General features: G+C 36.2%; 1 protein-coding gene across 1 annotated transcript in view; it reads left to right on the forward strand.

Annotated features, from left to right (window-relative positions):
* NCAPG2 (non-SMC condensin II complex, subunit G2) overlaps positions 1–27214 on the forward strand; it is a gene marked incomplete at its 3' end in the record, with an annotated part of 36902 nt that overhangs the window by 3984 nt on the left and 5704 nt on the right. Inside the window, exons 2-20 of the mRNA XM_010186405.1 lie at positions 90–281; positions 1293–1407; positions 1918–2075; positions 2522–2656; positions 7907–8001; positions 8792–8861; positions 9518–9604; positions 12111–12206; positions 16941–17066; positions 17946–18125; positions 19154–19306; positions 20708–20930; positions 22169–22293; positions 22772–22945; positions 24587–24657; positions 24910–25063; positions 25215–25388; positions 25847–25963; positions 26071–26214. Coding sequence (XP_010184707.1) covers positions 90–281; positions 1293–1407; positions 1918–2075; positions 2522–2656; positions 7907–8001; positions 8792–8861; positions 9518–9604; positions 12111–12206; positions 16941–17066; positions 17946–18125; positions 19154–19306; positions 20708–20930; positions 22169–22293; positions 22772–22945; positions 24587–24657; positions 24910–25063; positions 25215–25388; positions 25847–25963; positions 26071–26214 — 2589 coding nt within the window. The remainder of the gene's footprint in view (positions 1–89; positions 282–1292; positions 1408–1917; positions 2076–2521; positions 2657–7906; positions 8002–8791; positions 8862–9517; positions 9605–12110; positions 12207–16940; positions 17067–17945; positions 18126–19153; positions 19307–20707; positions 20931–22168; positions 22294–22771; positions 22946–24586; positions 24658–24909; positions 25064–25214; positions 25389–25846; positions 25964–26070; positions 26215–27214) is intronic.

Genomic DNA, 27214 nt, shown 5'->3' on the forward strand with positions numbered 1-27214 from the left:
AAAAAAGTGTTAATTTTAGGGAATATGATGATGAAATATAATCCATTTCACTGATGTGGAATTGTGTGGTATGTTCTGACTATTCGTAGAACAATACATTTGATCCTTTTGACCTGAATGAGCTACTTCAAGAATTGCCAAGCAAGCAAAAAGAAGCACTATGGGAGAGACTAATGCAGCTATTGACAGACACTTTGATGGAGTACCCTGTGGAAACATGGCAGAAAGTTGAAGATGATGAAAATAACAATGACATGGAAGTTGACACAGTTCCAGAAATGGTAAAAATCTGGTAAAATAAAAATATGAGTATTTAATATTTTCTGGAAAATAAAATGGAATATTTTCCTAGCACCTGAAAACATGCAAGGTTATCAAACAAGGTCAGTACCCAGCATCTCCCTGCCTCATTCTTTACTGACTGCTTAACTATCATGCTTGAGTTAAGCTGAACTTATGATGGGTCTATACTATAAAAGATTAGATCTGCTGATAATTTTGGTTACGAAAGAGAGGACTTCGTTGTTTGTTTGTTTTTCACTGGAGTTGAGTGGACTTTTTGTATGTCTTATTACAGTAAACAAATGTTGATCTCTCAGATATTCCCTAAGTATCTGGCTTATACTGTAAGAAATTCACCACCTGTTTTGTTATATCATTTAATTGAGTGAAGATCATGAAACCTCGATTTGATGCCCCTCCCACAAATTTAGCTGATACAGAATTTCTCTGGCTCAGACACTCATATACTGCCTTCTGCACTACAGTTCACACAGTCGAGAATACTGGGGGGAAAAAGGTTATTTCGTTTTGGAAGAAGGAGAGAAATGCAGTGGGGAGGTCATTAAGGAGACTTAGAGGCTTGTAGAAAATCCATCATACATACAGAGGGGTATAGAATCATGTACCTGGATCTAAAGCCACCAGAACTACGCATTTTTGAGTCTACAAGACCCTCTGAAATGGATGTGTGTTTAAGTGGTTTTGTTGCAAATAAAGTTTTTAATGGAGGAATGGATACACGTGTACAGTCGGTGTTACCTGCTAGCTGGAGCTGAAAGCTGTTTTCAAACTTTTTGAAATGGATGTACTTTAAAGTACTTTAAAGTAACCTATGCTTTTGCCCCTTCTTATTTGATAGGTTTTAGAGGCGAGTATGCTCTTTGTTCAAAATGGAAGCATAATAACAATTCAGCTTTGCTCTCTGTTGCTAAGATTTATTGTTTGTCATAATTATCTTCTAAGTATAAAATAAAATGCAGAATTGTTTCCTCAACATTGCTCTCTTTCAGAAACAAACTGCAGCTGTGATCCAGGGAGTGACAGCTGTAGTTACTGCTTCCATACCCGCAGTGAATGAAGCTCTAAACTACAAAGCTCTTCTAGAATGTGTTTTCATATTAAATGGTGCGTACTTATCTGTTATAGAATACAGCATTATACTGTTTTGGGTTTTTTTAACAGATGAGTAGACCAGGCTTTTTGTTTGACTTGCCTGGCCTATGGAACAGAATTTACAGGAGAAAAGCTGGTACTGATATGAGTTCTTATTTATGAGACAAAATTAAGGGAGCATTTGCTTAAAAATCAGTTACCCAGTCTTAATGTTGAACCTCAAGTAGCTTGCTTTCTCCCAGCTGTTCACCCAGTGATATATAGCTCCTTATTTTGTAGTTTATAGTATTTTTAAGGCAAAAATTCAGATCATTGTTAGCTTTGGTTCATTGTTACTCATCCAAAAACTAGGCTAAAACCCTAGGAGTTAATAAAGTTGCCTAAATACCCACAGTGAGAATAAGCCATTAAGATGTGTAAATGTGGCTGACATCGTGAGGTACAGTTAGTGTGCTAACAGACTAATGTTTTACAGGAATAACTTGGTTATTGCAGTAAATAATAACTTTATTACTATTGTAGGTATTCTTCCTGCATTACCTGAATCTGAAAAAGTCCTACAGGATGCTATCCAACGTATATGTGAAATGTGGTGGCAGAAAGGACTGGATGGGAAGGAGCAGCTGGGGAAGACTCTGTTTATCATTCTGCTACAAAAAAGCCTGAATAAAGCTGCTTTGGTAAGCTGAAGCTATATTGACTTCTAGATTATTACTGAATATTCCAAGAAACATTATCCCTCCAAAATATCTTTTATTTCAAGTTAAATTGTTTCCCATGTGCTAGTGCTTCTTGATTAATGAAACTAGGTTGGTTACAAAGTCTTTTTGGTGTTGCTTGCATAAGGAATACATTAAAATGTTGCTGCCTTTAGACCCAACTTTAAAGACTTTTGGCATCGATTTCACAATTGAAATCTCAATTTCAATTCAATCAATTTAAGTTTTTTTGATCATTTTTCCCAATGATGTGGTGAAGGTCAATTAATGTTCCTAATTTTACAACCTGAAAGTCTTCTATCTATAGCAATGCATTTCAAATTCATTATTTAAAATCCATTAAATTCTTTTTTCACATTAAAGCTATATCTATCTCACTGTAATGTGGACTTTTTTTCCCCTGTCAGGGTGCAGATGTAGTTCGTCTATGGAATCTACATCAGGCATTACTTTGTTTTGATTATGATTCAGAGGAGACTAATGAAGTCAAGGACTTGTTGCTTCAGTGTTTTATGAGTGTAAAACACATCAAAAAAGAAGAGGTAAACAAACTTTTATCTTACTGTGATTTTTGAGAGTAGGCTTTCATTATTTTTAATGGTTTTCCATTTACAGTACAGTAGGTAGCGATACTAGACAAATCAGCTCTAACTCCAAGCTATAAATGGTTGATATTTCTGTTTCATTTAGAAAACCCTTTATTCCTGTTTCTGACTTGAATATATATATATCTAAATCTTGTATCCTGAGGTAATAAGAACCAAGTGCTTTGTTTCTAGTGCATGTTCCTCAATACTTAAAACCATTCCCTGGTATAATTCTCTTCTTTTATAGCAGTTTTTCTTTTATTGGCCACAGATAGCTGTAGCAAAATAATTTCCCTTCTAAATAAGTTCCATTTAGAAGATTACATTGCACTGTTTTATAAGTAGCAGAAGAACTCTGCTTTACAGCAAAATGAGAATTATTTTATTTGACTGCTTGTAATACTCTCAGTGACGAATTGCTGTATTGATGTTTTCAGTGTGCTCCAAGCTTTTTTTTTGGTTAGGTGACAAGACAACCTGACATTGCTTGACATTGGGTGACGATACTTGATAGACCAGGTTTTGGATACATGACACTAAGATTATAATTTAATTTTTTTGTTACACATTATATTTTAAGATGGTTTAGTTTTGACTAAAACTGGGATGTACTAAGGCAATGTGATGGGTGAGAAAGGAAGGAAAAAAAACGGGTGGAAAGTGGGACAACAGGTGAGACTTTATTGACTGATTTTGCATTTGGTTTTATGCTCTTGGTGTTTTTCATTTTAGGTAATTTTTTGTACTCTTGAAAAGGTGTGTACCTGTATGTGTTCTTTGTCATTGTACTTAAAATGTGTTAATTGTATTTGATTCTGTATTAATTATTTTTTTCTCTTTTATTTGAATCCACTGCACCACTTTAATATTTGAATCTTTGGGTGAAACAGCCTTCGGTATGAAACTTTTTAACTGGGAGGAGGGAAGCAGTAATAATCAGATGGTACTGAATCTTTCTCCAGCCATATCAAAGCACATCCCCTCTGCTCCACAAGAATATGCAGACTGGGGACTTGGGGAAATTAATTTAATTTCTTGCCAATTAACAATGGAGTAGCATAGTGAGAAATAAAAACAATCTTAAAACATCTTCCCTTCACCCTTCCCTTCTTCCTGGGCTCAACTTCACTCTGGATTCTCAACCTCCTCCCTCTGAGCAGCCTTGGGGATGAGGAATGGGTGTTGCAGTCAGTTCATTATGCATTGTCTCTGCTGCTCCTTCCTCCTCACACTCTACCACTGCTGCAGTGTGGGATCCCACCCAAGGGAGACAATCCTTCATGAACTTATCCAGAATGGGCCCTTTCTATGGGTGCAATCCTTCAGGAACAGACTGCTCCAGCGTGGGCTCTCCAGGGGGTCACAGCTTCCTTCAGGGCACGTCCACCTCCTCCAGCATGTGGAGCCCAGTTCTGAGCTCTCCCGTTCAAGAAGGACAAGGAACTACTGGAGACAGTCCAGCATAGAGCCACTAAGATAATGATGGGACTGGATCATCTCCCATATGAGGAAAGGCTGAGAGAGCTGGGTCTGTTTAGCCTGGAGAAGAGGAGACTGAGGGAGGGGATCTTATTAATGCTTAAAAATACCTAAAGGATGTGTGTCAAGAGGATGGGACCAGGCTCTTGGTTGTGCCCAGTGAGAGGACAAGGGGCAATGGTCACAAACTAGAACACAGGAGGTTCAACCTAAACATGAGGAGAAACTTCTTTACTGTGAGGGTACCAGAGCACTGGACCAGGCTGCCCGGAGAGGTGGAGTCTCCTTCTCTGGTGATATTCAAAACCTACCTGGATTTGTTCCTGTGTGATCTTCTCTGGGTGATCCTGCTCTGGCAGGGGGTTGGACTTGGATGGTCATCAGAGGTCCCTTCTGACCCCTGCCATTCTGGGATTCTGTACTTAATGAGCTGCAGGTGGATCTCTGCTCCATCATGGACCTCCATGGGCTGCAGGGGTACAACCTGCCTCACCATGGTCTTCATTGCAGGCTGTAGGGGAATCTGCTCTGGCACCTTGAGCACCTCCTCCTCCTGCTTCTTCACTGACCTTGGTGTCTGCAGAGTCATTTCTCTCACATATTCTCACTTCTCTCTCTGGCTTCTGTTGTGCAGCAGTTTTTACCCCTTCTTAAATATGTCATCAGAGGTGCTACTGATTGTTGCTGATTGTCTCAGCCTTGGCCAGCGGTGGGTCCCTCTTGGAGCTGGCTGGCACTGGCTATGTCCAACAGAGGGGAAGCTTCTGGCTTCTTCTCACAGAAGCCGCCCCTTTAGCCCCTGTGCTACCACAACCTTGCCATGTAAACCCAATATACAAGTCACTTTACATCCTTAAGGATACTAGTTCAAAATAAAAAGGGATCTGCAACCCATTCTGGAAAGACCCCAAGATAGGATTCTGCTAAATTAGGTGTCTGAAACCAATTTAGACAATCTACACAGGAGCCCAATGTGTACAGGTTCTGGGAAGAATTTAGTTGCTTAAGTATAAATGAATGACCTGAGCTACATTAAATGGCCGAAGTTGTTTCAGTCATCCACATGGGGCTGCTACATAAAACACAGGATCAGTCTTAGACCTCTGCCTTCAGGAAAACCATCTGAGTGTTTAAAATTGCTCTATGCTTGGGTAGTGGCATACTGCCCCTACTCAACAGAGTCAACAGAACAATTCAGCTTCATAAGTCAGTTACTAAACAACTGATCACCTCCATCACTCTCCAGGCAGTTAACATCCTTGGGACCTAAATATCCAAATTTACATGTCTCAGTTTGTGAGCTGAAACCCAACTTCAGTATGTGAACTGCCAGCACAGATGCAGAATGATAACTGCCTGGGATTTTCTAGCTCTGCAGACAGGAGATTAAGGGGCTTGAAATTCAAAGTATTCAAACCAATTTCCTGGTTAATGCATTGCTATGAAACTATTGCACTTCTGTTGCAAGTCCTTCTGTTTGGGATTTTGCATCCTGAGGGAGTTTAGTTTTAGTGACAACCCGCCTCATGTGTGTTCTCTCGTTTCCCCGCCCGGCTCATTTCACTAATGGTAGATTTTCTGTAGCAACGTCCAACACTGTCAGGAATGCAGTATCCTGGTTCTAAATTAATTTAAACTGATACAGAATTGCACACTTACGCATCAGTGCAAGATCAGGGGATTCAGTTTTTCTGCCTTCCTAGGCTGTGCTGTTCAACACAGTAATATTTCTGAGAGGCTTATTTTCAGGCTACATTAGTGGAGTGATCTTCTGAATTTCTGTCTCTGTGTTATTTATGAAAACACTCTTGTTCAGGTGGGTTTTCCAGTCAAACAGCTGGAGGGCCATGCAAAGCATGTACCATTGTGTTTTAGAGGTAGGCCTGTACTATTCTCTTCTTCCTTGCTAACCTCTATGTGTGTATACAGCTAACCAAGTCACATGTGCTACGTCCACAAGGACAGCAGTACCAGATGCTCAACAATGTTAATGCATTAACACCAAAGATGACAAGTTCGCAATCTTATTGACCTATCACCAGTTTACCTCTCATGATACCAAGAATGTTGATAGCAGTAACTGCTTCAGATCCACTGATCACAAGCAGCAGATTAAATTGGAGGCGCTTAGTGTCATTTTCAGGATCAGAGGCAGTCTGTCGAAATTAAGTCAAAAATGAATTAGCTGAACTGCTCAAAGCTACTTTATGACTTTTCTTCATCTGTCTTACTGCTGGGATTGTACAAAAAGAGATGAGTTTGAGTTTGACCTCATCTTTGACTTGCTGAGGCAGGAGCTGTAGGTCAAGACTCCCTTGACCTTTTGGTTTGTCAGGGATGGAACAGTTCACCACTGAGAGGGACTCCAGTGTATGTATTATACCACCAAAGTTGAAGATAAGTGACTTTTTTAATTACTTTTTTTTTTTAATTGGTAGAAGCAGCTCTAATTTGCCTCAGGAAGGATTCTATCAGACCTGTACACAAGGGTCTTGACATTGTATTTAGCCTTTAGGTCTTGATTTTTATGATCTTCTGAATTACTTTTTGGTCTGAAGGCATTTAAACTGTCAGTTCCACTCAAGTGCAGTTTCTGCCTGTGTGCTTCCTTCCCTCTACCCCTATGCTCAAACTGTGTCTGGTGTTACCAGCCTTGCTTTCTCTTGTTTGTCATAGGCCTGAACATAACTGTTGGTCCAGCTCATGATGGAAGTGCCTTTGAACCTCTGCTAACTTGTTCAGAACATCTTTTGAACTTCTGCCAGTGTGCTCTTTACTATTGCACTTCCTTATTAATTTTCTGGATTTAGGTTTTGCTAGAAAGCTGACAGGTACAGAGGACCCTTACAACTGGCTGACTCACCCTTATGTATTAACAAACTTTGCAAAGTCTCAGAAGCTGGATGCCTTCACTTCAGCTGTAAGATGAGCCAGAGTAAAGCTGTACAGATACTGTGTGAGGCTTTAATTCCATGGGCAGATCTTGTTGATTCTGGAAGAGCAAGGGCTTATTTCCTCCATCCACAGCCTTCCACTGCCTCTTCTTGCTTCTTCTGCTGCTCATCAGGTTTGTCATCACCATTTCTAAGTTGTTAAAATGGAAGAAAGCTAATTCAGGAAAAAATGTAATTTTCATGAATTAAAGCAGCTCCAGGAGGTTTACAATATTACCTTTTGAGAGACAATAGCAAAGGAATTGTTTCTGATTGCTAATCAGAACACTTATTTTTCTCAGTGGCCCAGCTGTTCTCTGTGGCTCTGTCCAAAAACATTTCCCTATCCAATGCTGGCAGAGTTGTTATGCTATTTTATTTGTACATTCATCGTCATTATGGAATGGCGTGGCACTCGATAGAGCTCTGATGATGTGGCCTTGATGAGGATCCTGAGTTGCACAGTTCCTTATCATTATGGAATACTACTTGAAGTCACACCAGAACAGAACGGACGTTGAAAACAATGCAGGCAGATATGTAATCCGCATGTTCATTTGTTTTGCATTTTCTCTTCAGTACACATAACAGTGGTGCTTGAATTCTGTTTGAAAATTAATAATCTTTTCTTTTTCTCTGTAACAATCTCATCTCTGCTTTTTAAGATTAAAGATGTCATTTCTTTTGACCTTAAGCTCTGCATTTACTGATTTTTGAGGTGGCTTTTAAATTGAGTATTTCTCTGGGGTATGACTTCCTTTTTTTTAATTTCCCTCTTTTCCCTTCCCAACAGGGAAGAAGGTTCTTGAGCTTTTTGTTCAGCTGGAATGTAAACTTCATTAAAATGATACATGGAACTGTTAAAAACCAATTACAGTTCTTTCCAAGGTATGTATCACAGTTAGAGTTCTTAATGATCGTTAAGAACTTGGCTAAAATCTTGTTTGTCTCACGCTGTAAAATACCTAGGATATTCATAAAATACATCAGAATCCAGAGACCTTCAAATCTGTTCAATATAACTGGTTTCAGCAATTTCATTTAGTAGTTGCTCTACACATGCCTTTGTGTACAATTATAGGTGTAGTAAAATGCTTATTTGGCATTAGCTAAAGCAAATGACTTACATACAAACTGTGCTGCTTTACTTGCAATGTTTGTGTGAGAATTGCAGGTCCATTTCTGCTTCTGTAAGATGTTTTTGTTTTTTTCCTATGAGCAGCCTCTAAATAATTTGGTAAGATTCTATCTAGAGACTTTTTCATAAGAAGTAAATTGCAGGACCATAGCATGAGAACCTGACAAATGGATGAAAAACTTAATTTTTTCCTTTGATTATTCAGTGAAATATTACAGAAGTAATTCTTCATGTTAAAATCAGTAGCTTTCTAATGCTTTCACTTAGAATAATGTGTACCTGTACATCTTTATGAAGAATTTAAGAGATTTCCTCTGTTTTTTTAGTAGTGTTTGGGTTCATTAATTAATAATTAACTCTAGTTTTCTGCAATTATCAGTGTAGACTTTCAAGATACTTGCTGCTTCTAAAAATAATGTTGATGCACGGAAGTAAGAATAATATTGGTACTTATAAAAAACTTGATGTTGTTATCTTTGTGAATTGGACATAGATATGGTCAGGATGCTTGCTTGAAAGTGTTTCCATATGTTAATACAGATCCTTGATGGAATACATTTCAGAAGTTTACTTCAGGGCCTGGAAGAAAGTGTCAGGAGAATTCTTAGAGGTAATACTATGCTTGAAACTTCATTTGGATAGTTTTGAATTTCAAAAAGGCAGATATATGACTTTTCAACCTCAGAAAGGTTCCTAAGCAATATTTCCCTAAGGAAAGGGCCTTTTCAGCAATGTCAAGGAATAAGAGCATGTCATGCTTTGGATTTCAGCTTGGTTTCATTTAAACACCTGCTGAAAAATTGGTGCACAAAACTATGCATATACACAATGTTTTTCATGAGCACACTAGTTATCTGAGTTATTGAAGCTTTTATTCAGTGTGTGCAAGTCTATATATTTGATAGCTTAAATATTTATCTGATTTTTGTGGATTTCCATGGAGATGATCAAAAACATGACACTACACGATGATGCTACAGCCAAATTTCAGATACCAAATAGTTCTTATTTGTCACTTGGGGATGTTTTTGAATTACAAACTTGGTTCTGAGATTTGGATTAATTGTATATTCTGACATTTTGAAAATCACTTTAAGCAGAGGCCCCTAGCATGTAAAATTTGGGCAGAAGCCAAGAAATAATTAATATAAAAGACTATTTTCAGTTGTTTGTTTTGGAGAATAATGTAAGTTGCTGCACAGCCTATAGTACTTAGTATTGGTTTATTGTGTGTTAACAGTAGCATGTTTTGGTTTTTTTCTGTAGATACTTGAACATAACTGCATTCAGGATTTTATGCATCATGGAATTCATCTCCCCAAAAGTTCTTCTGTTCATATTAAAGTTAGAGAGGTAAGTTCCTGTAAAGTGTGACATAAACTGGTAGCATCAAAATCAGATCAGTTACTACAAAGTGGAAAATTTCCATTTCATACTAAAATACTATACTAGGTCTGGCTGGAATGGAATTACTTTTCTATAACAGCCTGTGTGGTGCTGTGTTTTGGATTTGCTGACTAAATTAGTGTTGATAACACATCAGGGTTTTGGCTGTTGCTGAGCTGTACTTGCATGGTGTCAAGGCTCTCTCTTTTCCATAGGGAGTAGGCTGGGGATGAGCAAGAAGTTGGGAGGGGGTACAGCTGAGACAGCTGACCCAAACTTACCAAAGTATATAACCATATAACATCATGCTTAGCAATAAAAAACTGGGGGAAAGTGAATTTTGGGGAGGTAGCCATTGGTTGGAGACTGGCTGGTCATTGGTCTACTTGTGAGAGGTGGTGAGTGTTTGCATTTGTATCACTTGTTTTGGTGGGGAGGGGTGGGTTTGTCCTCTTTCCTTCACTTGTACACTGTCTTTATCTTGGGTTTTATTGCTTTTCTCTTCCAGTTCCCTCCCCTCTGCCACCAGAAGGGGAGTGAGTGAGTGGCTGTGGGACCAACCCACCACAAATAATTAAAAAATAGCATATTCTGAGAAACAATATTAGAACAAATTCTAGGAGGAATCTGCTTGTAGTTTTCGCCTGATTTGTCTCTGGTGCTCAGAAGTAGAAATGCAAGGGAATTTTCCAGAGTGGTAGAAATAGATTTTGCCATCTGTTGTCTAAGTTTTTCTTTATCTAGAGAGTTGACTTTTCCATAGCTCATCACAGGGATAAAAAATCATAAACTCATTGAGGCAAATTTAGTAGATGGGTCTGAAACAAAACTTGTTTTTTCTTTCTCTTATATATGGAGGTTTGGCACATAGGTTTATAGGGATAAGCCTTGATTCAGTTCCAGGTTCTAGCTATGTACCTGTGGCTTTTATTCATGAGCAAAACATTTGAAGCAGAGTGAGGAGTGCACAAATCTTTTTAAGACAAAGTATTCTTATTTGATCTATATATATAAAAGCAATATAGAACATGCAATATGCAGCTTGATGTACCAGTATACGATCCCATATTGATGGCGGTTTTTTGTTTATTATGGTTTGGTTTGGTTTTGTTTTTAATCCAATGTAAATAGATTCTCATATCTATAGTGGATTTGCTTTTCCTGGTTTCTGATCGATGGAGTAGGTCTTTGACAGGGCATTTCACGTTTTTCAGACTCAGAAGCTTATAATCTTGAAAGAGGATAATGATGTAAATAAATCTGTCTTTGAGTTGTGAGGGGAGTGGGTCTTACAATAAATTTGATTTATGCATTCTTTTTCAGTATACAGGAATTTGATTTGAAATGGTCCTTTAGAATCCAGAAATTCCTGTAGCAATTAAGAGAGTAACCAGCCACAGTCATTCACTTGGGCAAAATTTGGGCTATTTTATTGAAAGGGTAGGGGGGGTAGGGGCAAGGCAACACATACATGTCTCCCTTCTGAATTCAAATTTCCTATTTTAAAATCTATGTCCATTTTGCAAATATCTGATACTAACTTTTTCAATGAAATCTATTACAAAATAGTACTGATTTTCTATTAATCCTGGGTTAGATCCATCATTCTTATGTTGAAATAAGAGCCCCATAGTCTCATAAATTATATCATGTCTTTGCTTCAGTATATTTAAAAAACAGAGAAAAGGGATTCTTCCACATTAGTGTGGTTTCTGTAGGTGCTCTTCCCAGGCTTCCCTGTCTTGCTGCAGCTGTGGATACCTGAAGTGTTCAAAGTTGCCACTAGAGGGTCAACTTCTTTTCAAACTTCATATCACTTCATACCACACTACATGATGTCCTTTCTCATATTCTGTTCCAGTCTTCTGTTTCCCCTTTTGTCTGCATAATTCAGATACAAAAATAAAAGGGGCTTTAGCTAACTAAGCACAGTTCTGAGTCACTAGGAGTGCTGATACTTGCTTTTCATCAATGCATACAAAATGTTTTACATTTGTAGATTTGTATTTGGGTAACTCCAGTTACCAGAAAATGTTCCTTTGTTCTTAACAGAGAAATGGCTTATTTATCTGTAGTTGATAATTACACAATTTCCAAGTACTTCTACCAGTTACTTTAAAAGTAGAGTTTTTTACTGTAATAAAAAATGAGTGGTTGCTGTGAAACTGACTTTCTAGCCATGATTTTATTTCTCAGTTGTAGATCTTTATACAGATTTATTGTATCTATAAATTTATAAAATGTGATACTTATTAGATTTATTTCTTTTTCTATGATTTTTGAAACTCTTAAATAAAATGCAGGGTCAATCAATATATGTAGTTTATAGTTTTCCATAATGTGGAATACTCTTATGTATCTTATATATAAGATCTTATATAAATGATGAAATGAGACAACTCCTGCCTACTTCCTGAATGTGTAAAGTACGGTTAAAAATTATTTTGGGGATTGATTTGTTTGTTTTTCTCAGATTCTGACTTATTTTCATAAACAAAGTAAAGTTCGTCAAGGAGTTGAAGAAATGCTGTATAGATTGTATCAACCTATCCTTTGGAGAGCACTGAAGGTATTTATCCTTTTTAGAATATTGCATTATCTTTCTTCAGCTGCTAAATTTTGTATCTGTCCTACATGTTCTGTTTGTTATAATTGCTTTAAAAAATATGGCTATGGAAAAAAATCAGCATGTTTAGCAGCTGTAGCAGTGTAACTTTGCAAGCTGTAATTAGGCATAGTTTGCACAACAGTATTCTAACTTCTTAATAGAATTTACTTGTATAAGTCAGTTTTATTGACAGGTACATAGAGTGCTTTTCAGGATTGCAGTACACAGAGGGACTAACACAGCGTTTGGCCTTCTCATCTTCTCAATTTGGGAATTTTGTGTAATCTTGTATTCTGTTTTCCAAGTTCTTTATGGAACGATTGGTGCTTTATTGATCATAGCCAGAAGTGTTCAGAGAAAGATTTAGTCTCACCTGATTAATTACCAGCCTTAGAATACAGCTCAAATAACTTATTAGAGTATTATTTTAGAAAAAACCTTTTATTCTAGTTTGATTGTATGTACAGACATTAATGCTATGGATGTGCTTTTAATCAAGCATTCGGAATGAGATTTCTGACTTCTAGTACTTCTAAGGTAAGTGCATTTGTCTTCCTGTGGGTGGCATGCACAGACTAAAGGGCACCTACTGCACTTTACCTACTCAGTTACACTCTACGATTAAGATAAGCCAAGCTTCCTTCTTTGTGAACAGCTTTTATTTTGTCAGAGGTTATGAAATTCCTTCAGCAAGAACACATGCATACCATTTATTACAGACAAATTAAGGGCCATTTAACATTTACTGAAGTTTCATTTACTGATTGGTCATATAGCATCTTCTCTAACCATGAGAGAAGTACTTAAAAACTCTTGAAGTTGGAAGTATTTAAAAAAAACTTAAAAAGTTGTTTAAAATGGATTTTATGGGTTACAGGAAGGAGCTGAGAGGTGTTTGGCTTCAGTAGAACCCTGTGGTAGAAATGGGAAGACAGGCAGACTCATTGCTAGAGCAGCATCTTGTTTGGCCTTACATTAAGGATACCATCCCTTTAGAATTAATATAAACAAGAATCCTTCTGGATGAAACATAAAAGTTCTCAGTGCAAGAGAATAATAGCTACAAAGCATGGCTTTCTTTAATTTTTATGTTTCTAAAAAGAATAGGTTATTTTATTGATTTTTGATAGCATAGCAAAATTCCTGACTAGTGTCTCAGAAACAGTTTCTGAGTGGTTAGCAAAACATGGTAGTCTATTCTTAAGGGAGTTGCTATGTGTAAAGGGAGGCTAGAAGTTCACTTTCCAAAGCCCAGGGACTCAACTCAAATATAAGATTAGAGTACTTTGGAAGAATAGTCTGTCAAACCTTACTAAATCTGCATAGACTTGTTTGGAGAAATATAACAGAAAGGTTTGGCTTGAAGAAAAAAGATTACTTATTGATTTGCAGCAAGACAGTGGGAGAAATTCCTGGTTCCAGAAGCGGTTCAAATTTTTAATGGTTGCTGTTCATAATTTTCAAAGCACTAATGGTTCCATTGCTAGAACAAATCTGAATTTTAGGAAGATTTTTGGGGGTTTGGTTTTTTTTGGTTGGTTGGGGATTTTTTGTTGCCCAAAATTTTTTGTTTCATTTTTATCTTGACAGCGTCTACATATGTCATTGAGCACTTTAAGCTTAGATATTAACAGGCGTATCAAACAGGTCATGGAGAATTTGTTTTAATACAGCAAAATAGTTCAACTGTTGTGAACATAGTTTTCAGAATGGTGAAGGCAGGATTGTACAAGATGGAATGCAGCAATTACATGAATCATATAATGACTCAGTGCAAGGAAAGGCTCTGAACTCCAAATGATTCAGTACCATGTTTGTGATTGGTGAAAGGAAATAAGTGACTGAACGTCAAAATTTGACACTATATTTTTGGATAGGCTTGCTGTGTGACTTCTGTGTAGTTAATTTTGCTTTTTTGTTTAGTACTGCTGAAGTATTCGGCATTTTTAAGATAACTGTAGCTGTGACTCAGAAACACCAATAGTTTAAGATACAGAACAAAGAAGCTTAGAATTGTCCTTACTGCAATGAATTCTCTTCCAAAGCCTGAAATTTCAGTTTAGTTTTAGATAACTGGTTTGATGCTCTTATTTTAGGCAGTGTACAGACCTCTAATTTAATATGAAGAACAAATCTTGTTCTAGAACACTGGTTACAAAGCAGAAAGGGAACTCGTGGAAGGACCTGTCTTCCCAGAAAGGCAAAATACTTCAGTTGTAAGAATACAAAGGGATCCAGAACTGTTTGCATTGAAACTACTTGATTTCATCTCTGAAATCTTTCATCTGAGAATGCACATTTGTAACGCGTAGTTCTCGGTTTTTTCTCAAATTGCTTGTTTTGCAGATGCTTAGATAGCACAAGCTTCCTCTGTGGCTTTTACCTACACGTTATTTTAAAAGCCCTTATGCAACTTTAAGTTTTTATAATGTAAGCCCTTATGACTTCTTGATTTTTTTCATGTCTTTATTATGAAAAGAGCAGAGACAGTTGCGCACTGATTTGTTATTAGTATAAGAAGCTATATAAAAATATAGAAATATGGTTATTTGTTGTGAGATAAGTAGTGATTAAGCTATGTCTTATCAAGCCCAAGAAGTGGAGAACCATTCTTCCGGGAATTCAAGCTGCTGAAGGAAGTGATTCCTTTAAAGTAGTGTGTTTAGTTTGTTGTTTTTTATCATCCCACACTTTTAAGCTAACTTTTAAAGGGGAAAAACTGTGTTTTAAATAATTGGAAGTGAACTTCAGGACCTGTAAGATCAGATGAAACTGAAAAGAAATCTCTGAAACGTAACTGAAAAAAAATTAAAATATTGTTCGAAAAGGTTCTGAAAATTCCTCAGAATAGTACAACCACAGAGGTAAAGAAACATTAGTCATTTAAATAACTCCAGGGTCTTTTTGCATGGAAAAGTCAGTGTGGAATAAAGTAGGATAAGAATTTAAAGTCCTAGGTTCTACCTCTGAAGACATTCACTCTATTAAGAGCTTGAATATGCAAATACATTTGGGATAAATTCCAATTAATTAAAGGCAGGAATTTAAACTGTGGATACTCGGTTCAGAATTAAAGTGAGCTTAATGGAATTCAGTGCAATGCACGTAGAAAGTTTATTAAAATGAACTTTATGGAATGGCCATGGTAGACAAGGTCTAGGTTATTGCACAGAAACATACTTGGATTAATTTTCACGTGCAGAATATTAGTGCAGAAGAGCTTTTCACCCTGAATTCACATACTAGCTTGTTACACATTAATTCTTCAATACAGACAAGCTCAAAGTTAGAGGATTTTCTACAGCTTTATTGTACTGGATTAAGAATTATAATCTTTTCACTTTTAGACTGTTTGTATTATCCATGAAAAATAAAATAAAACATGAGTCCCTAAGTAAAGAATGTATACAAGGGCTTTATTAAAGTTAGAGGTGCTGTTAATTTTGTTGACTCGAAGAATTTGAAATGTTTTTATTCTACCCAGGGATGCTACCTGCCATATGAGGATCAGTCTAGAAGGAAAATACTAAATAAATTGTAAATGAAGTGATTGATGCTCGTTTTTTGTGTGTTTTTCTGCTTTTATTTGCCATTATTTTATTCAGTTCTAAATATTACATGGTTATCCTCATTTTTCTTTTCCCTGCCTTTGATCTGAATGTCTCTTATGACAAGGGAAGAAGAAAATTGGATTATCAGAATAGTCGGGAGGTTCCCTGAACTGTCTCTTATCTTGCTGTTAAGATTAAGCCTACTTTGCTTGTTGCTTTAGACTTTGTGTGTGTGTGTGTATATATATGTTTTCTAATACTGATATACACATTTGGTTTAACCTGAACCCAAAATCTGAACAGAATTCTTCCTTCCAAGAGAAGCGAGCGCAGGCTTTTATTGTTGCACAGCTGTCTTTGATAAATAAAACGTAGTCTGATGGTTAGTTTTCAGGTTTCCCCCTGAGATACTTTGAATTCCATCAGGGCCAATTATTTTTCACTGACTGAGTGTCTAAATATACACTTTTCCCATTTTTCTTTACATTTGAGGTTCTACAACCTGTGAAATGTTCAGCGTAACACACTGAAAACTATTATAAATGGTAAAATGTCGAAGGGTTATGAGGCTTGCCATAGATTTTTGGTAACCTGCCTGGAGAACATAGTCCTATTACTTATGTGCATAGATGCAGCACTGAATACATTTATGTTGGATAAGTTATTCTCCATGCTTGCTGGTACTTCATTTCTAAATACTATTTTCTTGAAGAAACAGGCTTAGCTTTTTGATTAAGTCACCTGTCTCTTGACAGGCAATTTAATTAATTATATCTGCTTGAATTAATGATTCTTGTATTCTGAAGAGGACCGTTAAGGTTACCAAGAGAAATCCCAACTGCTTTCAATTTATTCAGCATTACAGAGAGCAGAAGGGTTCTGACTGTGACTCTCCAGGGTCATTGAAGTGGTTATGCCCTGAAAGCTGGTTGTGCTGATAACTGATGGTTTACTGAATGGGTGGAAATGCAAGGTAAAAAAAAATCACGTTACTGTAAGTTCTTCCATACATTTAAAAATATATCTCTTCCATCTACTTAATTAAAAAAAGTAACTTGCTGGAAGTGTTTGGAGAGCAGGATGTGCCTTTTGATGTTAAAAGTCTGCACTTACTGAAAAAATATTTTTTTCTTTATTGTAACAGGCCAGAAATGCAGAAGTTCGATCAAATGCAGCATTTTTGTTTGTTGATGCTTTTCCTGTTCGTGATCCCAGTTTTAAAGCTGAAGAGATGGACAATGAAATTCAGAAACAGTTTGAAGAACTTTTTGTAAGTTTTAATGAAACTGAAATGTTAAAAATGAAACTTTCATCAAAACTAACACAAAAATCAGCCTTTGATGCAACTAAAACTTATGAAATTTCAGGATAGTATTCACAGGGAAATACAGGCCTGTGATGCAGAAAATACACCTTCTGTAGCATGTGGACAAGAGTTGACATGCACCTTTTTAAACTCTGAAAAGGAAACACTTGGGATTGTTATTCATTAATCTGTGAATGAAAGATGCTTTTGAAAAACTAGATGCATGGGTCTTGATCCTTATTTAGCCTAGTATTGGTGAAGGGAGCTTTACATGTAATGTGTAAGCATCCAAAGGAAGTTTAGTATTGTATTATTAAATACTTCTGAAATGAAGTATTATAGAGATGAAAACCTGAAAAACTCTTCATAAGTCTAGATGGGTGAGAATAGGCATAGTGTTTTCATTAAGAAAATGTTTGAGAAATGGTCAGTATGGTCTTTAAAACTGTAAACATCAGATAATTGAATGAAGTTTAAAAGTTTTTATGTTGCATAGGAACAGTGGCCAGTGCAAAGTTATATGTAAATAGAAGTCTAAATATGATTCACACAGTCACAGATACAAGACTTAATGTAAGCTTTTAGAAAAACATTTCAAAAGTACAATTAAAAAGAAATTGGCCAATATTTGTCTTAATTTTGCTTCTGATGTAAATTTCCTAGTTTGCTTCATAATAAAATGCCTTGAGGGAATAATAATGTTACAATTATTTCATAGTATGACAATTTGCATAATGATTAAAAACTTATGGAACGCTATTTGTTCATGATAGGTTAATGTCAAACAGCGGTAGGGTCACAATAATGCATATACTTACATTATTATTCTTCTGTTTGTTTTAGAGTCTCTTAGAAGATCCTCATCCAGTTGTCCGCTCTACAGGGGTACTTGGAGTTACTCAGATAACATCCAAGTACTGGGAGATGATTCCTCCAGCAATTCTTGCAGATCTTTTAAAAAAAATAACTGGAGAGCTGGCATGTGATATAACATCTGCTGATGTTCGATGCTCTGTTTTTAAAGTAAATAATTTTTTTCTAAATTCAAAATCATGATTGTCATTTCTATAATTAACACACAGGTTTCCAGTATAGGCTACTTTAAGTCAAGGAAATTTCTTATTCTGCAAAATTATTTTACACAATAAAGTTCCCAATACACACAAGTTTTACGTACTTTTTTTAAAAGCCACACATTTGGAATGAACAACTGCCTTTTAGAATAGTGACTGTTTGGCTTTGTGACTCTCGGCCACTTTGCATTTCTAGTCTTATACACATTGTTTGGACCTGACAATTTAGTTATTTTAGCTATTAGAAGTTATGCTTAGACTTGAAAATGTGTGTAGGCAGGTTCCAGTATGTTTCTACATCACTGGTTTTAACCCACCGCTGGGATTTTGTACCCCACTTTGTGTTTCTGAGGTCTGCATGAATATAATGACATTCTGTTTCTCTGGGAACGCCAGCCTCCCGTGCATTGTTCAGTGTGTTAGGATTAGTTCATTTACATCTTTCTGGCGTCTGGTAAATAGCTGATATCTTGGACAGAAAATTGAACTCTCTAAACAATATTTTCACTAAAGCTTAATTTGGAGCTATCTTCTTGTTAATCCTCACTTACTGCAATACAGCTGCGTGGGGGTCTATACTGGTTAAGCAGAAAGTGCTCATTTAAAAATAACTTCGCAAAAAGAGGTATTTTTAATCTGAAATCACCAGAGTTTGGGGAGCTTGTGTTGCTACCACAAAAAGTAGTTGACACTGTGCTCTCAGGTAGAAGGCAAGACTGTGGCCTCAGTGTAGATCTGAAGCTGCTTCATTTGAAATTATTTCACTGAACACAGTTCACCGGAAATTAAAAATAACGGTAGTAATTTTTATTAAAGGATATTACACGAGAAATATGCACACAGCGTCCCTACTTAATTTAGCCTTACAAGTGTCATGGTCCAGTTCAACAATTTTTAGCTACATCTTTTTGCAAATCTACTATTTTATTTTATTTTATTTTATTTTATTTTATTTAACAAAATCTTTTTTTCTTGCAGTGCATACCAGTAATTTTGGACAACAAACTAAGTCACCCATTACTGGAGCAGCTCCTGCCAGCAGTCAGACACAGTCTTCATGACAATTCTGAGAAAGTGCGAGTGGCTTTTGTTGATATGCTGCTGAAAGTTAAGACTACCAAGGCTGCTAAGGTAGGATAAGTGACGCTTGATAAGTAGCAAGAAGGACATAAAATCATGACATTTATTAATTAAAAGGTACCTTTTGAGACTACAGCAATATTCCTAAAGGGAAAAAAAAAAAGCTTAATGTGCTAATACTCTCAATTTGAGTTCTTCCCCTCTTCAAATATTTAAGCGTGTAACTGAGTTTACTTCTAAGACTTGTGGTTTCTGTTGCTCTTAGGCATTTCTGTCCATTTTAAAGGTTTTCATCCAAATGTAAGTAGTAGTAGTATAGAAGTGCTGCTTTCCAGTGATTTTGTAAATTCTTTTTAAATCGTGGTGTCCATGAAAAATCTTTCAAAATAAAGAAAGAAATTGTAACTAGTCCTGGTGAGCTTTCAGCCTTTCCATAGCTTTTTTGCCTGCTTTTTTGTATCACAAGCACTCAGCAGACCTTATTCTCAGCATGTTTCTGCCTTCCTTGTCCTCTCATGGCCGTGCCAGGGCAGAGCAGTCAGGACTGCCACACTTCCAGCTGGCGAGCTCAAGCCAAGACTGGCTCACCTTCTAAATGCTTAACACCTTTACCAAATTGATTTTTCAGTTTTATTTACCTATTTTTATAATTTCTATTTGTCTTTCATGGTCATTCCTTTGGGATTTTGGTATCATTTTTATAATGATTTTAAACAAACTTTGTGTTCTGCTGTAAATACTCAAGAAAAAATAATATTTTTAAATGCCAAGAAGCTCTATTTTGAGGGGCTTTTTTGTTGTTTTTTTTTAATCTGAAAGTGCACAGCATAATTAATTGAAGATCTTCTCACAAAAAATTACAAACATGAGTAGTGTTACTGCTGGCATAACAACCTGTTTATTCTTTCTGAATTCTGTAGCCTTCGATTACTGTGTTGCAAATAAGATACAGCTATGGGATGCACTTATGGTTGTGGATGGTTTTGGAAAGGGTCTTGTTCTATACAGGTTTTTAGGGTGTATACTGTACTTGTAGGTAGTTTGGTCCTTCTTTGTCCCTTGATGATAATATGAAACCTGACACATAATGACAAATAATTATATGTTGTGGTGATGTCCTTGTAGAGTAAATAATTCTTCCTTATACCTGTGGAATTGCATTAGGATTGCAAGTGTATTGAGCTGGAGTTGCTTAAACCAGAATATTACTGGTCTGTCAGAGGTACCTGCAGATTTAGAGATGTGGCAGAACAGTAAAGTGGCATTGTTGCAGCATTTTGTGACCTCAAGTAAATGCTGGCATTTTGGTAAAAATTAAAAATGCACATACTTTTCTGGTAAATGCTGTTTATGTTTGTTGAGACTTCTGATGTGCACAACACTTAATAATACTGATTGATTTTTCCTCTTTATTTTGTTACCTCCTTTATATCTTTTTCTCGTTTTAAAAAGTTCTGGAATATCTGTCCCATGGAGCATCTTCTGACTCGTCTTGAAGTGGATTCAAGGCCCGTGTCACGACGCATAGTGAATCTACTGTTCAACTCCTTCTTTCCCACTAATCAACCTGAGGATGTGTGGTGTGAGCGCTGCGTTACTCTAATCCAGATGAATTCAGCAGCAGCTAGAAAGTTCTATCAATACGCTTATGAATATACTGCCCCCACCAATATAGGTAAAGTACAATACCTTATGAGTCTCTGGAAATACTAATATCACACCATGTAATTGCTTTTTAAATTTTTTTTTAAAAACGTACGTTTTAAAAACGTACAAAGTGGTACGTTGTTGATAGATCTTTAAGTGTAATATTAGTTTGTAATTTCTGAAATTCTTGACACACCAGCAGTGAACCCTGGTGGCAGCAGTTACAAGCTTTTTCAACAATGAAGAGACCAGAGCTTTTCGTTTCTGCTCTTAGGTGCTGTACCATACTCTCCAGCCAGTGTTGTTACCTGGTGTCTCTTTTCCCCTCTCTCCTCACATGTATCTTAAAACCATCCAAGTTGATAATTATTTATCATGCAGAAATAGTGAACTAAAATACCGTGGTGTCTCAAGTCATCTTTATGTGGAAGATTCTGTAGAATTTTGCGAGAAATATATATGTCTGATTATCCAATTATCTGGGATTTGTGGATCAGTAATATTTTCAAGTTGCTCAGAGAAAATATAAAACGCTCTCCCTCCCATTAAAAGCTTCAGAAACTTTCAGCGAAAAGGATATGTACTGCGTAGACTATAGCTGCTTTCTATAGAAGTGCTAGTGAAGCAAATAACATAGGGAAAATTTTGTTTCAGAAGAGTTCTAAAGCTATAAAAAGTAGTCAGCATGGAGTGACCTGGGTAAAATGCTCAAGCTGGTGTTCCTTGACTGACCGTATTAGCTCGTTGAGGTAGTTTTGCAATACCATGTGCTAGTGTATTTCAGCCAGTCACACTTTCACACCAGCGTGGACACCTAGCTTTTATCTAGAGATGAGCTCCTCGTTAGGGAGTGCAGTGGTTTGCGTCTTCTATAAATAATTGGAGTTGATATCGGAGATGTAATACTGAACCTAGGTCATTAAATTAGTAGCAGTGGCAGATGAATGGAGGAGTTGTGGGAGCTTCCTCTGATCCTGATTTGATAAGGTAGTGGTTGGTTGTATTTTTGAGTAAGCTTTTTAAACAATAGAATAGAACCTGGTGATAATGTTACTATTTCTTCATCATAGTTGAGGATATAAAACATTTTCACATTTTTTCCATTGTTTTTACCAGTAAATTTTCTGGGTTTTTTTTCCTAGTTATTTCTGGTTCTCTTGCATGCTTTTCAGTCTGGCTTTCCAGTGTTACACTTAGCAGTATTTACTAACAACATTCTTAACAAATAGTAAATGTCTAATTTATTCTTATTATATTTAAATGTAGCCAAGTTGATGCTTACTATTCGACGCTGCTTGAATGCCTGCATCCAGAAAGCAAAGAAAGAGAGTCTTCATGGTAGTGATGATGATGATGATGATGTTGGTGGAAGTGAAAAGGAGAATACAAGTGTAAGAAAGTCCACTTTATGATAAGTTCTGGTAACTCTTTTTCTGTGGTGCTTTATTTGAGACATAGGCAGTTAATAAGACAAAAATCTAAAGGAAAGCACTTGGGCATCTGTGGAGTTAGGAGGAGAGAGCTACCATTCTGGTGTTTTTATGCCCTGCAATAGTGGAAATTTGGTGAAGTAGCTAGAATAAGATAGAAGAAATATGAAGCATATTTTAAATGAATACTTCCCTAATTCCAGTACTAATTATAAATTGGTTTGATTCAGCAATTAAATTATTCAAAAAATTAATATTGCAAGATGACTCAAGTACTATATATAGAGTAAGAATGAATTGCTGAGTTCATGGTCTACAACAAATGCAATGCTTTTGAGAAATTAATAGAAAGATTTTTAGGTTTTTTTGAAACCTTATTTTAATCTAAATTTATATTTGATATTATAAGAGGTAAAATCATCTAGTGTTTCTATTTCAGGTGTTGAATAATGTGTTGTCAATAAATGATGTGGCCAGCATGGCAAGTTTATTGGAGATTACTGTAATTCTCTGGAGAAGTATTCACAAAGCACTAGATCACAATGAAGAAGCCAAAGAATATGCCATCAAAAAATTTGCTTCTGTACTTCCGGAATATTTTAAAGTATTTAAGGTAAAGAAAGCCTAAATCTTTCTGTCAGTGCTTAGTATTTTCTTCAGGTGCTTTCATGTGTTATGTCTTTTATCTCTTTTCATGGCATTAAGTATTGTTTTTTCCATTGTTGCTATAAACCATAAACAATAGCAAGTTTCTTGGAATTCCACAATTGGGCAGAAGCTATTTTCCAATTGCTCTATCTGACAGGTGAACCATCATCTAAATAGTCAGCACAGAAATCCTTATGCAATAAATTGCTCTCCTTGTAATGTTTTTGTAGGATTCCCCTCTTTCAAATGGTTTTGGAACTTTTGGAAATCAGTAACTGAAAATACGCAACTGCATAATAAATTCTCAGTGTGGATGAGAGTCCACATGCTTTAATACCCAATCCCCCGAAACCCTTCCACCACCACTGTGTCTTACTATCCAGCTGCTGGAACAGGCGACTGAAGCAGCTGAGGCTCCTTTTTCACTTTCTTGTGTTTGGTTTCTGCTAATTTGATTCTACTCTCCAGTGATCTTTTGATGCACTTATTGTTTGAGTCTGACATAAGCAATTAATTAAAAACAATCATTTTCATATTTTTCAGTCTCCTTTAACAGTTTAATTGTTCTAGAATTCTATAATTCTTCAGGATACAATCTTTTGATAGTGGCTAATAGTGTCTGGTACACCCTGTAGTGCATTTGGAAGAATTATCTACTGGGTGTCTTTTTTTATTTATAGATTTTATGCTGAAGTATACTGGGTTATGATGGCTGTTATACTTAACAGCATTCAAGTTTGCTTTAGATAATCAGGGAGTGGAAAGCAATTCACTGTGTAATATTCTGCAGCACAGATATACCAAATGGTCTCGCTACCCTGGAAGCATTTGGCAGTTGTCAAAGACATTCCAAATCTTATTCTTAGAGGATGTATGATCCATCCTGAAAGGTTCTGGTGAGCAGACAAGATATCCAGCTTTAGCAAGCAACCTTTTTGACTTTGATATTCTTACAGTGAGTAAGCAGCTTGGATCTAAAAAGACCTGTCATCAGAGGCTTAGCTTCTAAAAGACTACAGACTGAAGCAGCATGTCTCTTTCCTGAAAAGCTACAAATACAGTTTTTGAAATGTTCTTTTAAAAACTGTCTTTAAAAGGTTTTAGCTCTTCAAATGTCTAAGTAAGTAATAATTTCACTGGATTGTATTCATGAGGCTTGGACATACAGATAAACTATTTTTGAAGAGTCTTTGACATAGATTGGTTTCTGTATAATCCAAGTGAGATTGTGTGATGGTCTAGACCTTGTATCATGACACTTGTGAACACTTGCGCATTTTACATTGCCATTGTTATATAAACTAACTTTACAGTTTTCCACTTTGAGAGGAATTAGATATTGTCGTGTTTGTGCAATTAAATATTAGCCTCTACTAGAAAAAAATGTAAGCTAGAGCTCCTATGTCTTTTGCAGTGGTTATTAATCTAACAGAGCCTTAATTATGCGTGGTACTTGTTCTGACAGTTTGTCAGGAAGCTGAATGCTAAGATAATTGATAATTAAGGGAAATCCTTAATTTGAGATAATTTGATCATACTTCTCAGTACTTTTTAGTTTTGTGTACATCTGTACATGTACATCTTATAGTATACTTTTTTATCCTAGGATGAGCGTTGCACAACTCCACTGGTTATTCTGGCATCCTTTATGCCCCCTGCTGCTATTCCTACATTCAGGTACTATTTTTAAATCCAAAATGTAATGACAAGAAATCTCTTGTTAATTTTTCACAATTTGACGTATTAAATACCCATTTGTATAAATGAATCCACTAAACAAATTCCATAATTTAGTAAAATCTGTGGGGTGCAGATATGCCTTTGAGCCATTGGTGAATGTTTTTTGGTATTACACTGGTTGATTTTCTTTGAATTCTTCCTGTACTGGATGAAAAGCTAATGCATCTCTTATTTTTGTTTTCTTTTAAGCTGCGGTATGATCTCCAGACTCAGAAATATTGACAGTGGAGCTGACCAAAGCAAATACGCTACCCTGATAGACTGCATGTGTCGCTGGGGTCAAGTGGGACATATTATGGAATTAGCCTGTGATTGGTTGTCTGACACACTAACCCCGAGAAAGGTGTGTATATGCATATGTCAAAGAATTAAGGAATTGCTAGATATTTTTAATAGAAGGGGCCTTTTTAATGCCCTGTTATTCTGCTTTGGAATTAGTTATAAAGGAAGATACTAACAGTATTATACTGGTTTTGTGCTTTCTTCTTATTTAGAGTAATAAAACGTCTGAACGACGAGTACGTATCCATGTAACACATGAATCGAAGCCAGAATTAGCACTTGATTACATTGAATATTTATTAACACATCCTGTTAATCGTGGCTGCCTACTCTCTGTTTCTAAAAAGAAGTTGAAGAAACTTTTGAAAGTTCTCAGTGCTGCAAAGGTAGTAATCTTAACATAAATGGTGCTTATAAAAGAGTGCTAAACACTGTATATTGCCTGAATCAAATTAAAGGTCTGAGAGAATAAATAAGGTTCATGGTCCCTCTTTCAATAAAAAGGTTTTCCTTTTGATTTTTTATTTCAAACAAATTTTCTAAACTAGAAATGTATTAGTTCAGAATTGTTGGTAAATGGGAGATTTTAACTGGCTTGTCATTTTTGTGACCAAGTGTGGAGCATTTTTAAGGGACCTGACTTTTGCAATGTGCATATAAGGAATAGTCTGAAAGCCAGATATGGCATTGCAAAATTAATTGAAATATGTCTGTTGGTCTTTCTTGAGTTTTGGGGGTTTTTTGGTGTTTTGGATTTTTGTAAATCTTTTGTTTAAAGCTGTTGAGAAAAGAAATATTTGAAAGGATTTCCTGCAAAATATAAATGTAAACCTTCATATTTCAGGGGGTTCTTGGCTCAATTCTGAAAGCAGATGATGGAGGTTCTGGTAACTATAATCAGGCAACTGGCCTACGAGCGTTCAGCCTCTTTTGCAGGTTGACAATTCATCTTCAGAACCAGGTATGGGTATACCTTTTCAGTATGAGCTGGAGATACAGCTGACTGTAAGAAAATTCCAAACAACTTGGAAAGACAGTTGGTAAACAACTTCTAATTTTGTTTTCCAGTTTTCTGGAGAAGGAAAAGATTACCTCTCACTTCTGAAGGAGACAGGTGCTTGGATAGAAAGTCAAGTTGTGCCTTTTATACTTGCAAGTGATCAAGAAGATGGCATTTCAAACCACAGTAATGTTTCTGAATTAATTATCCAGGTTAGAGTTCTTTTATTACATAAATCGAAGTGCTACCAATCAGAAAAGCCATATATGTAGCGACTGTATTGTAACAAACATAGTGCATCGAAGTTTTTGAAGCCCAGCAAGTGAATGAGCTAATGAAATACAGTCCTGATTGTTCCAAGGTTACAGTTTTGTGCTTTTGCTATTCCTTTGATGGTTTAAAATCACAGTTTTTTTATTGCTTTGAGTTTAGTTATAAACTTTATATTTTATAAATGCACGTACCCTAGCAATTAAATCAGGTAGTTAAAATCAAAAATACCTTGTTCTTATCCAGACGTTTTTCACGTACCGGTGCGTAATGTATATTCTCATAATATCTGAGAAGATGAAACGTGTTTTGTGTTTCACACCTGTGAAAATGCCCACTCAAGAAATTTCTAGCACAGCAGGTGATGTAACCTGGGTGTCCCAAATTTTAGGTTTCTAACAAGTAGTTCTTGTCCTCAGTCTCTCATCCCCTATGTTAAATAAAGGTAATGTTTGTACTGTTTTATGAAAAGTGCGTTAACATAAAGTTAAGATTGTCACTGAATCTCAGGTCTGAAAACTAGAAGAAAATTAGTTGCTGAAAACTAGGGTATAGATATGTGGTAAGCTAGCATTTAATGGCCTGCTCTTCTTTAGGGTATGGAATCGTTGCAGCTGCGTATGTCACGTTGAATAGCACAATAGATGTCTTAGAGGACGAGGAAGGTGGTGTGATTATGTGAGAGGATTTAGATCTAATTGTATTTGTTTTCTGTTACATTCCCGTTACATACCACTTAACCCAAAGTAGATTTTAGCATTGAGCTATGCGCCCTTTCAGATTTTGGTCACGGTAAAGATTTGGGCTAACTTTAGTCACAGTCAGTGTCCTTGAACACCCCAGTTCACGTACATAGACTGGGTAGAAATTCTTTTCTGTACTCTCTCTAGACACTAGGATTATAATCTTTTTAGTATGTAATGTGTGTCTCTCTGTAGGGAA

Source organism: Mesitornis unicolor, unplaced genomic scaffold (genome assembly GCF_000695765.1).
Source record: "Mesitornis unicolor isolate BGI_N332 unplaced genomic scaffold, ASM69576v1 scaffold13226, whole genome shotgun sequence".
NCBI classification, from domain to species: domain Eukaryota; kingdom Metazoa; phylum Chordata; class Aves; order Mesitornithiformes; family Mesitornithidae; genus Mesitornis; species Mesitornis unicolor.